Raw genomic sequence first — 12,745 nt, 5'->3', positions numbered from 1 at the left:
GTGTCCACAAGAACCCTAACAGTGAGGACCTGCTCCACTGGCCCACATTTGACCAGAATGAGCTGGACATCCATCCTGCTGTGGGCCAGGCCCTGAAGGCCTCCAGGGTGAAGTTCTGGACCAAGACCCTGCCCCAGAAGAGCCAGCAGCTCAAGGGCATTAAGCAGAAGCACCTAGAGCTATAGTGGTCTATGTTAGGAGAGGTGAACTTGATTTTAGGTAGCTTCAGCATGAGGTGGCCTCCAATTTACAATGAAATAGGGACTGACTGGATCGTTCATTCACTTAGCCATTCACCCTCTTTATGCAGCCAGCCAGCCAACCAACCAATACTTATGAACAACTGCCTGCGTGATGTTCATGACCAACTTGCCTGAGCATTCTCTTGTTAGACACACTCAGTAAATGCTCCCAAGGCAATGAACCCCTATGGTGCTTACTGTCTTCCATTCCCCACTGTGCCTGATCCCCTTTCTTTCTTGCTCATCTCATCTCTTCAACCTCTGTCTGCTCCATGACATCAGCCTTTCTTGAAATGAAGATGTTCTAAGCATGTTACCTCTCACATGATGTCAAAATCCCACACTGACCCTTCAGGAAGCCCTATTTTTTTCTAACTCCTAAATACCCAACAGTCAAAAGCATTTCATTTGTAAGTGTCTCTAAGAAACACACACATACACACACACACACACACACACACACACACACACACACACACAGAGGTTCAAGCTAGTGCTTTGTTATGGGTCAACTTACATGCAAGGAAATTTACCCACATCCACTCTCGTATCATGTGTTAAAATGTTTCTTTCATCTAAAGAAATTTCTTCACACACTTGACAGTTAATTACTTCCTTTTACTCAGCATTTTTCCAAGCATCTGGTTGTGTTTGCTTGTTTTTTATTCCAGTCGTAGAACTTGAACTCAGGGCTTTGCCCTCTAATTTGGCTCTTTCTACTCAATGGTGGATCTCTACAACTTGCACCAACCTCCACTTCTTGCTTTCTGCTGGTTAATTAGACAAAAGAGTCCCAGGAACTTTTCTACCTGGGATAGTTTTGAGCCTTGATCTTCAGATCTGAGCATCCTGAACTACTAGCAGTATAGGCAAGAGCCACTACTGCCTGTCCTAATTGTTTTTAGTTGCTATTGAGATTATATATAATTTGAAAAAAATAATAGCCCAATGTAGTATATCAAACTAAGTGAATTATTTTTGGCTTGTAGTCACTACAATTAAGCCCTGAGAATCAAGTGCACTTCCTTTCTTTTACTGAGGAGTAACTTCTATGAATGCACAAACCACTTTCTGACTACCACAGCTGGATGCACATCTGAGTGTGACACATACTTTGCTATTTTTAATCAAGTTGTTTAGGACACTTTCAAAACTAACTTTATGCAGACACATACTTTCATTTCTATTGGATTCTATTCTGGGTTTTTTATTGTTTAATGGGAGACAAAAATATCACTGACTTTCCTGCCTGGGCTGGCTTAGAACTAAGATCCTCTGATCTCAGCCTCCTGAGAATCAAGGATTACAGGTGTGAACCATTGGCAACTGGCTTGTGTCTCTGATGCTTTCTCTCTGTCCCTCTTCATTTGTCTCCCATGTCTAGGTCTATTTCTGTATTTACCCTCTGTTTGTGTCTGCTTCTCTCTCTTTTTCTTTCCCTCTCTCATTCTCTCTCTGTCTCCTCTCTCTTTATATCCTGTTTCTGTCTCCTCGGCTTTGTCCAGAATACCATGTATATATAAATTTTCAACAGCATCCTCAAACATACAGAAATACTTCTATGACCCATCTATTTCATGTTTTTTTTTTACTATTAGCATGGTTACTCTAGATGCCAGGGTCTCTGACTGATGGTGCAGGAAGTGACAGGGCGCATGGGACCTTCAGCTTTGTAGTGGTACACAAGAACCATGGCATTAAGAAGCAGCATTGTGTTTTCAGTGAAAATAAAATAATTTGTTCCTGAACCCTAAACTTCAAGGACTAGACTCTTAGCTCCCCAGACTAGGAGCTACTTAGATTAGGAGAATGAAGGTCAGAGAAAGCTATAGATTCTGAGTAGCCAAATGTCCTGATCCTGAGGTTCCAGACCAATGCCTGGATTTACAAACATTCCAGCCTCACTTTCTCCCCTTGTCCTGCTATAACCCATGAACTAATGTTATAAGATGAATCATCCCAGAAACCACATTTGGAATATGAAATACTAGAGTCTTTATTACACAATTAACAGGCTGCAGGCAGCTAGTTGTTACAAAGGCCTGCAGTCCTCAAATACATATAACACAGCTAGGAAACATGCTAGAGAGGAAAGAAAGAACAAAAAATAATACCAACAAGCGAGAGCTGAACTGGGATGCCATGATAACCAGAGATGAGCTAGGAGATAGGACACAGGACAGGATCACTGAAACATACGGCAATGCATTATGGCAGCTGGGCTGGTCCAGACCTAAATAGATCTGCGCAGTGGGCAGGTCCACAGGAATTTCCCAGGCCCAGGCACTGGACTGACAGATTCAGTAACCTATCAGCCAAGTGCCCACCCCTGCCTCCAGGGATCCAGGCACTCCCATCACCTGGGAGGCAGGTGATAGGCAGGGGTGTTTCCCTCCCCCAGCATGAAGACAAGATGCCAGACCCTACCATCCAACCACGTGGCCAATATGGCACTGGCTAGACCTGACTCCTTACTTTAGTACCAAAAGGGAAAGGCTTTGGAGCCAGGTTGTAGGTATTTGCCAGTATTTTGAACCAGATTGAAGAATCAAAGCTAGTTCTCACAGGTTGAGCCTGCCACGTCCTCTGTGAAGTCAGGCTGGGCTGCAGCACCTGGGACCTGCTTTCTCACTTCATCCTAGCAGAATTCTATGTGTTTCACATACTCCCGATTACAGACTTGACTCCCAGATTACCTGAGAGCCCTGTCTTCTCACAGTTTTACAATCAGCAAGTTCTCTTTCAATGTTTATCAAGTGAGTAAATGACTGCTCTTGATCTAACACACCAGAGTAGCCACAGCTTGGGGATGGATGAACAGAGAGATGGGTCCCTAAGAAATGTCACAGTGACAAGTTATGATTGAATGGACAGCCATTCCTAAATAGGAAGGGGTCCAAACAGACCTTCAGATCAAGAACCTTGAGGGGGAATTGATCATCTATGAGCAATAAGTTCAAGAAGAAATCTCAAAATGAGCATAGTCATACTCCCTGTCTCTGCTCACCTTTACCTAATGGAAGGGGGGAGCCGGGGGCGGGGAAGGGGGAGAACATATTGACCATCTGTGGGATCCTGAGCCTGCATCCAGTAAAACCTTCACCTTAGGGACAATCCCTAGCATCCCAGGGGCTCCAGAAGTTATACAACACCTCTGGAGGAGAGCAAAGGGAAAGCAGGAGAAGGGAAGGCCTCACACTCAGAGTGCTAACAACTGACTTCCGGTGACCACTCCCCTGTAGTGCCACTCACTTGCAGGAACAACCTTGCCCAGCCTCTCCTAGGTCTCCGCCTACTCCATATCAGGTCCAAACTCCTGACTAGGCAAGGTCTATGTGAATTATTCTTGTTGATGAGTTGCAGTGTGCTGCACAGAGGCACAGAAACCGTGCTGTGAGACAGCCATGCTGCTGGACCCACTTCCTGCTTGGCTGACTGCAGTGGTCTATGAGTTCCTGCTTCTCCCACTCCTGATCCAGGGTGAGACTCCTGCAGGGGAGGGGTTGGGATGGGGGTAGAGGGGACAGGGACCAGGGTGAGATCTGCTACATTGTATACAGGAGAGTGTGAGGTTGAAGGAAGAAGAGAGAAAGGGGCAGGAGGAGATGACAGATGATAATGTGGGAAAGTTATGTAACTTAAGCCCAGGGTGGTGATCATACAGTTCAGAGAGGGTCATGGATGCTCGAGGACACAGAGGAATGAGCTCTATATGAAAGAGACTGAGGTGCACAGACATGTGCTAGCCACAGTCAGGAATTCTAGACATTTCCTTCCTCCGTGTGTTGTTGCATCTGAAGCTGTAACTGCTACTGAATCTGCTAATGCAATTGTCATTCTCACTATCCTCTGTTTCTGAGTGGGTCCCCTTAATCACCAGAAAGCATCAATGGCATGCTCCAATATGCCCCAACATAGGTTGCCCCAGAAACACATCAGGAAGTTGAACTGAGATGCCACTGGGTTTCTTTCACCTAGGTATCAACTCTGGGCAAAGGCTTGGCTTGCTTTCTAGGGCAAAGGGAATGTATACCATGCCTACCACAAAGTCTCCAGGCTCTTATCAAGAGCTCATGCCACCAGAGGATTATATACAGAAATGTGTGTGCAGCCTTTGATCCCCTCACCCCAGAGCATGCTAGGGTAGGCCCTGGTTAACTCCCTACCCTGTCCTATTTAATCTGCCCTAAGGAGTTTCCCTCACCTCACCCATGACCCACTCCTACCATTTCCCTCCCTTACCTGCTCTTGATCAGGCAATGGCTGTGATTCTGAAATAACAAGTCCAAGATAACAACTGTTCATAACAGGAGAAGCTGGTGTACAAATCTTGCTATCCAGAAGACTCAGGGTTTTAAATCTCTTAATTCAAGGGTCACTTTTTGCTCTGCATGGCTCAGCTTCCTCATACCATTTCATCAGGGGCTTGAAGCAACATGCAGGTAGCTGGTCTCTAACAGGAACTTGTGAGCAATGCTTATCCATTCCTGTAATAACTATGAAGCATGAGTGGCTGATGACCACAGTGAGGTCCAGGGTCAGAGATCCCATCTAGTCAAAACCTCTTGCATAGACAACACGGAGGCCAGCGGTATGTCTTTGGACTTGGAAAGATATTGGGAAATTGTTGTCTATGGTGTCTATTTGTGGTTGCTAGCTTGGCTTCAGCCATACCAGGTGACAGGAAGCTTCCTGGTTCACAATTAGCTCCCAGATAGTGCTTGGGGGCAGGAGAGTTACTTATCTTGCAAAAACAGATCAGGTTTGAGAGTTTATATAACCTGATAATAATAGGGGAAACAGGGTTCCAGTAGAAGAGAAATTGGTACTGATTAAAAAATAGCAACAGCTTGTGGGCCTGACTGGATGCCTCAAAACATTAGAAGGAGCAGGAGTTTGGGGGCTATCAAACATGAGCATACATGAGAGTCTTCTCTGTCTTAAGTTAGGGGAAATGAACCAAATGTATGCAGCATCCAATCATCATGATTACACAAGCCAGGTTGATGTGGACCATAAGATGATTTCCAGTGGCCTCCTTCCTCCTTGATCCCCAACACAAGCAGACCAGGGATTTCATGATGTAATCAGACTCTGTTACTCTCTCCTTGCAGCCCTCATTTCTTCTTGGCATTTTCATTACCTCCAGTGTGAGTTTCCTGAGAATTGGAACTGTTCAGTCCAATCCTCAGAATCCAGCTAGTATCTCGTAAAACCTGTTAGGTCACTGGAATTGATGCTTATCATCCTATCACCCAACACCCAAGCTAGAAGCTCCAAGGGCTTAATGATGGTGCCAAGATCCAAAGAACCTCAGGGAAGCCTGCCTGGTAGGAAGATCTGGGTCAGGTCAGTGAAAACAGTGGTGTTAGAGCACAGTCTGCAGGCAGAAAGTATATGAAGCCATTGAACCTGCAGATCAGAGGACCTTGCCAGGCTGAGCTGTGGGTGGCATAGAGCCAACAGGAGCCACAGCATGAATGGCAGCTGATGGGGCACACCCAACTCTCATGTGCATCTCTCTACCCACAGGCCAGGACCCAGCCAGCCCCATCAGAACCACACACACCGGGCAGGTGCGGGGCAGCCTCATCCATGTGAAGGACGCCAATGTGGGAGTGCACACCTTCCTGGGCATTCCCTTTGCCAAGCCACCTGTAGGACCACTGCGGTTTGCCCCTCCAGAGCACCCTGAGCCTTGGAGTGGTGTGAGGGATGCCACCTCCTACCCAGCCATGTAAGCTCTTGCAGGGTGAGAATCTCTGTAGTGGATGGGTACTCTGGCCCAGACTTAATGTTTCTCCCATGTAAACCACACACTCCATTTCTTTTGCATTGGAGCATTTCCCATGTCAATTTTTGCAATAATTTGCTGAGATTCAGTAGGTGGAGCAGTTTTGCCAGGCTCCTAGCTCTGGCTTTGCATATGAACAGTGCTAGTAACAGGTGCCAAAGCACAGAGATACTTGAGCCATGAGAATTTTTCTCTGCCAGAAGAGGAGATATCCCCAGGAAAGGTTCACTTGGGCTGTATGAACCTCATAGAGCTCCTGGTCTGGCAGCAGATGTTACAGATCCCTGTGGAGGGCAGCAGTGAGGACTACTTGCAGAAGCCAAGCTCCATAGTTACTCTGCCTACTCAAAGGGCCGAGTGGTATTGGCTAAGGAAAAAATCCTTGTGCTTCCAAAGTGGAGATGTGGTGGAAGGAATGTGGTTCCCTTGGGGTTTGTATTTGAATTCCAACAATATCCATTACCCTATGTGTAACTGAGCTTCATTCATTCATACTACACTGGTATGGTGGCAGCAACCCTGTCCAGGCCTTAACTGGCACAGAGAGAAAGTATAAATGTCAACCCTTGCAAACAATGTTTCTAGAAGGCTCTATGATTCAAGATTTCCAAGACTTAGGATAGAGAAATCCAATGTGCACAACAAGGTAAAGGCTTCCAGGAGGTCAGAGCTCCATCCTAGTTTGAGATGGAGAGTCTCACCCATCCCAGGCATGTGGTCTGCATCTCGGTTGGGAGAGACATGAGAAAAGATTCTGAATAAACAGGGCACCAGTGCCACAGAGGTTCACAGCGGCTGGGAACAAATCTAGCCTCAAGATCAGATTTTTGACCATGAGACAAATGCTGGAATAATTGTATACTATTATAACCAGGTGTCTGCAAAATGCTGACTTAATGAATTCACTGAAGACGGGGAAGCTAACTATACCTCCCATCGCCATGTCTGAAGACTGCCTTTATCTCAACATCTATTCACCTGCCAGTGCCCAAGAGGGCTCTAACCTGCCTGTGAGTGTCAGGACTTGGTTGACCTAAGTGGGAGGACATTTCTTCTGAATGACTCTCAGTAGTGACAAAAACAACCTGGACTGTGAGGCAAGATGGAACCTAATGAGAAGTTTCATTATCAGGTTCCAAACAGCATTTGTGAGGAAGAGTGAATCACCAATGGTAGAGGATGCAGAGTCCTAACTTCTCCCAGATGTTAGAGGCCTGGGCTCTCTAATCAAACAAGAACTCACTGTCCCAACATGAGCCCAGAAGAGTTACTAAGGAACTCAAGAGCTGATCTTTGAGATCACCCAAGTTAGGGGTTATCTATTGTGCCAATGCTAGTATTAAAGTGAAATAATCTGGAAAATACCCCTTTCCTTTCCACTTTAGATGGCCAAGAGACTTAAGGCACCAATAGTCTAGTTTTGGAGCCATCAATTCAGACTTGGATTCCAGGAGTAGACCCACAGGGATAATGGAACCCTCACTGAGGGCCAAGTCCGGAGGGTCCTGAGGGAGTTCTTTCTATGTTGGCAAGTGCCCACATCCAAAACCATGGAAAATGTAATGGATGATAAAAGTAGCATTGGGAATGGATGAAAATCAGTGATAGCTGTCATGACTTTCCCAGGTGATGGTGTGGATCCATGGTGGTGGACTGATTGTAGGTTTGGCTTCCTGGTATGATGGATCCAGGCTGGCAGCTATTGAAAATGTGGTGGTGGTCACTATCCAGTACCGTCTGGGAGTCCCGGGCTTCTTCAGGTGAGCCTGGGATTGAAATGGGCAATGAGGGCCGAGAAGAGCTGGGCAGCCCTGTGACCCTTGTCTCTATCATTTCTCAGCACTGGAGACCAGCATGCCACTGGCAACTGGGGCTACCTGGACCAAGTGGCCGCCCTACGCTGGGTCCAACAGAATATCGCCCACTTTGGAGGCAACCCCGACCGTGTCACCATTTTTGGCGAGTCTGCAGGTGGCACAAGTGTGTCCTCACATGTCGTGTCCCCCATGTCCCGAGGACTCTTCCATCGTGCCATTATGGAGAGTGGGGTGGCCCTGCTGCCAGACCTCATCTCCAGCTCCTCTGAAGCAGTCCGCTCAGTGAGTGCCCTCAGCTGCCCTGGTCCAGACTCCCTGTATTTTCCCTCACCCTCTGAACTTCTTGTTCACCCTGCTTGCTTGGGACAAAAAGGACCATGGAGGTAAATTGGGAACTTCTTGGAAATTGCTGAGAGCTCCTGTGTCAAATCCACACCTCTTAGCCTAAAAGAGGCTATGTGTGGTTTGTGGCTAAGAGAGCTACACCCAGATTCTCCCATGTGGACACAACCATGAATGCAGGGAGGATGAACCCTCCTACCAAGGTCCCTAAGCAGAATGGGAGCAATTTTACACCTACAGCAATCCACACACTATACTATAAGAGATCTTGAGAAACTTGCATCAATCTGGGTCTGGGAAAACCTCTCTTGCTACTTTAAAGGGTGAAGCAACCCTGCCTGGTTGCTTTCCAGATGGTGGCCAACCTGTCTGCCTGTGGGCAGATGGACTCAGAAGCCCTGGTTCGCTGCCTCCGCACCAAGAGTGAAGAGGAAATGCTGGCTATTACCAAGGTCAGGGTGAATGGTGTGGTGGGGTGTGGCAGGGGGGCCTGCCCACTGCTCCCAGATGGGGAGAGGAAGACAGGGTATGTTACTCAGTCCTAATACTCTCAACAAATGACTCTAATGTTGTAGCCCTAGATACAAAATGAAAATTAAGGGGAGTTAACCCAAGTTTTGGATTACTTGGGATGTGTGTAGGAGAGAATGCTGGGAAGAATTGGGATAGATAGTGTGGAAGTAACATGAGGACAAGAGAAAATACGTGGTATGTGATCCCAAATACTCATCATGGATGCCTCCTCAGACCTTCCAGGTCATCTCTGGAGTGGTGGATGGGACCTTCCTACCCAGGCATCCCAAGGAGCTGCTGGCCTCTGCTGATTTCCACCCTGTTCCTAGCATCATCGGAATCAACAGTGATGAGTATGGCTGGATCATTCCCATGGTGAGACTTACTTCTAACTCATTAGTAGTCTGGGGAGCTCATCTGTTATGTGTGTGAGTGGTAGGGGTTGCATGGTGGGACAGGGCATGATACCTTCATGGCCAGGACATTCCAAACTTAAACTATCTCTCCATCACTCAGACTGTGGGATTCTTTGACACGATAAAGGGAATAAACCAAAGGACATTGCCAGCTGTTATGCAGAACATGGTAGGAAGCAAGGTAAGGATCTGAACACCTGCACCAATGAATGGGAAACCACAAGATATTGTTCATACAGTAACCTTCAGGAATACAGGATGGTATATGAATGTGTTTGTGGCAGGGTAACACCTGAGCTTAGCCTCATCCCCACTATGACCCAGGTCCCATTTCCCCACACAGAGGCTTCCCTTTCCCTGCCACTGCACTCCTGCCTAACCTGACTCTCTCTGATCCTCTTGGCATAGAACTTGCCTGCTGAGTATGCTCACCTGCTGATGGAAGAGTACATGGGGGACACCGAGGACCCCCAGACCCTCCAAGCCCAGTTCCAAGACATGATGGGAGACTTCATGTTCGTGATGCCCGCACTGCAAGTAGCACATTTTCAGCGTGAGTACATCTCTAGCTGAGGTCTGACTATGCAGCAGGCAGCTCAGAGCTTTGCATCCCAGCGCAGCTCTGTAGAGTCCAAGTCCCCACCCTTGTCTCTCTCAAGGCCCCCATGTGGGGCACTTGATGTCCCACAGTTCAGTGATTTCTCATGGCCATGGTAAGACACAGGCATCACTGGCTCTTTAAAGAAGTGGAAACTTAGTCAGTGACTATGTCCAAGACCACACAGGTAGGAAATACAAGTCATAATTTAACCCATTGGGATCACCAGGAAGAAGTCCTCAAACTCAATCCTAGACAGAGAATATAGCACTGACTGTGATGAGCACCTCTGGTTTTTGCAAGGCCTCCTCCTGCCTGAAGCTTCTCACTTGCCAGTGTCAACCTAGCTATTTTATCACCAAAGATGAGGAAGGACACCTCCAAGTGAGGGACCACCATGTGATCACCATAATTTCTCCACCTCCAGGTTTCCATGCCCCTGTCTACTTCTATGAATTCCAACATCGTAAGGACATCATCTCAGGCCTCAAGCCCCCACATGTGAAGGCTGATCATGGGGATGAAGTTGCCTTTGTCTTCGGGTCTTTCTTTTATGGCAACAGCCGTGAGTCTTCTTTATTTCTATAAGCTAGAATGGGCCACACAATGATTTCTGTAAGGTGATTCTCCTCCTGGTCTAAGTAAGGAAACTGAAGCTCAGAGAGAGGACAAGATCAAGTGTGCAAAATCTTACCATTCAAAAAGCTGCAGGTGTTTAGAATCCAAGCCCTTTCCCAAGCAGCCTGTGTTCCCAACACCTGTCCCCACCTACAATAAGGTGTCAGACATAGGTACAGAGTGCATAGTTGGAAGTTATGATTGTCCCTAAATGATTGCCAGGCACTGAGGGTCCAAGTGCCCTCTAGTCCAGGAATACACACAGGTGTATTTAGCTAGAGGCTGGGTTGGGTAATGGAAGGTTGTGCAACGGCAGTGCTTGATACTGGGTAGGGAAGAAGAAAAGGATCAGGCCTGGTATGGAGAATCAGACAATAGATGCATGGAGGGTGTAGAGTAGAAGTAGTCACCCTGAAATATTGTCTAAAGTGTGGACCCTTGTTCTCCTCTGTGCAGCTAACTTTTCTGAGAAGGAGGAGCTACTGAGCAGGAGGATGATGAAGTACTGGGCCAACTTTGCCCGGAATGGGTGAGATAATACACCTAATCCTGCCTGTCTGGATTGGAATCCACCTAGTGATCTCCTGTGGCATCTTCATGAACATACATAATCCTTAATTATGTGACAGCTCCCTTTCAAACCCCAAGACTCACTCACACAGAAACAGTGCATTGTAGGTACAAGTCACTTTCTCTTGCCCCAGATACCTGAAAAGTTGACCACAGTTTTGTGGAAACATCAGCATTCGACTCTGTGAGATACCTCTGAGCCATATGGACCAGACACTAGGGGCAAGGCCTTGTTTTCCTATATCAGAAAAGTTTCCCTCATTCTCACCCCACCCCAGCTCCTGATCTTTTGGGCTGCCTGTCATGACTCTAATGAGGTGGGTGGGTGCAGGCTCACAGGGACTCAGAATGACCCTCATTCCCCTCCTCCTGGGAGGGTGTGTCCACAGGAACCCCAACAGTGAGGACCTGTTCCACTGGCCTATATTTGACAAGAATGAGCTGTACCTACAGCTGGACATCCATCCTGCCGTGGGCCAGTCCCTGAAGGCCTCCAGGCTGAAGTTCTGGACCAAGACCCTGCCCCAGAAGATGCAGGAGCTCAAGGGGGCTAAGGAGAAGCATGTAGAACTGTAGTGGTCTATGTCAGGAAGAATGGGCTTAAGTGCAGGAAGGATCAGCAGGAGTTGCCCATATATCTACCAGGAAAAAATAATTGAGTCCAAAATTCACTTAGCCATTTATCCTGTCTTTATCCAGCCATCCACCTACCCAACTAGGTGATACTTACGAACAACTACCCGAATGTTATTCATGACCAACTTGCCTGAGCACTCTGTTTGATTTGCTCAATAAATGCCCCCAAGGCAATGAAGCTGGACCACCCCAGTGGGGCTCACTGCCCTTCACACCCCAATGGGTCTAGTTCCCTTTCTTTCTGCTCACCTCATATTTCCAACCTCTGTCTAATCCAAGTCACCAGACCCTCTTCTAATGAAGAAGGTGTTCTAAGCATGTTACCCTTTGGTGGGGGTCAAAATCCCATGTTTCTAACTTTTAAGTAGCCAACAATTAAACTAATTTAATTTCTAAGTGTCTCTAACACAGACAGACAGACAGGCAGACAGACACACACACACACACACACACACACACACACACACACACACACACACACGTGCCAACACAAAGCTCTGTTATAGATCAATTTATATACAATTAAATTCACCCACATCCACTCCTATATCATGTGTTAAAATGTTTCTTTTATCCAAAGAAATTCCTTCACACACTTGACAGTTAATTGCTTCCTTTTACTCAGCATTTTGTAAACTCCTGATTGTGTATGCTTGTTTTTTATTCCAGTCCTGGGACTTAAGCTCAGGGCCTTGCCTTCTCACTTGGCTTTTTCTCCTCAATTTTAGATCTCTACAACTTGTACATACCTCCACTTCTTGCTTTTGCTGGTTAATTAAACATAAGAGTCTCAGGAAAGCCAGGTACTGGTGGCTCACACCTGTAATCCTAGCTACTCAGGAGGCTGAGATCTGAGGATTAGGGTTCAAAGCCAACCCCAGGCAGGAAAGTCTGTGAGACTCTTATCTCCAATTAACCACCAGAAGACTGGAAGTGGTACTGTGGATCAAGTGGCAGAGAGCCAGCCTTGAACTGAAGAGCTCAGGGACAGCGCCCAGGCCCAGAGTTCAAACCCTACAACCAAAAAAAAAAGGCTCAGGAACTTTTCTACCTGCATTGGCTTGAACCTTGATCTTCAGATCTCAGCATCCTGAGTTGCGAGGGTTATAGGCAAGAGCCACGACTGTCTGGGCCAATTCTTTTTAGTTGCTATTAAAATTATATATAATTTGGAATAAATAATAACCCAATGGACCATA

General features: G+C 46.8%; 1 protein-coding gene across 1 annotated transcript; it reads left to right on the top strand.

Moving 5' to 3' along the window:
- The first annotated feature begins 3,561 nt into the window (after positions 1 to 3,561).
- On the top strand, positions 3,562 to 12,745 carry LOC138815434 (pyrethroid hydrolase Ces2e-like). Its single transcript, XM_070004848.1, has 12 exons — positions 3,562 to 3,722; positions 5,775 to 5,979; positions 6,911 to 7,046; positions 7,663 to 7,796; positions 7,877 to 8,135; positions 8,549 to 8,647; positions 8,943 to 9,083; positions 9,225 to 9,305; positions 9,533 to 9,677; positions 10,150 to 10,287; positions 10,797 to 10,869; positions 11,300 to 12,745. Exons 1-12 carry the CDS (start codon positions 3,647 to 3,649, stop codon positions 11,484 to 11,486), a joined length of 1,674 nt encoding a protein of 557 aa, XP_069860949.1. The 5' UTR covers positions 3,562 to 3,646; the 3' UTR covers positions 11,487 to 12,745.

Source organism: Dipodomys merriami, unplaced genomic scaffold (assembly GCF_024711535.1).
Source record: "Dipodomys merriami isolate MVZ:Mamm:240054 unplaced genomic scaffold, mDipMer1.0.p SCAF_64, whole genome shotgun sequence".
In the NCBI taxonomy this organism is placed as follows: Eukaryota; Metazoa; Chordata; class Mammalia; order Rodentia; family Heteromyidae; genus Dipodomys; species Dipodomys merriami.
This window is presented reverse-complemented; position numbering and strand designations above follow the sequence as displayed.

Excerpts from the sequence above, each read along its gene's own strand:
- LOC138815434 (XM_070004848.1), top strand. The coding sequence starts at position 3,647 with ATGCTGCTGGACCCACTTCCTGCTTGGCTGACTGCAGTGGTCTATGAG. Across the intron at positions 3,723-5,774 it reads TCTCCCACTCCTGATCCAGG|GCCAGGACCCAGCCAGCCCC; the intron begins GTGAGACTCCTG and ends CTCTACCCACAG. Across the intron at positions 5,980-6,910 it reads GCCACCTCCTACCCAGCCAT|GTGTCTGCAAAATGCTGACT; the intron begins GTAAGCTCTTGC and ends TATTATAACCAG.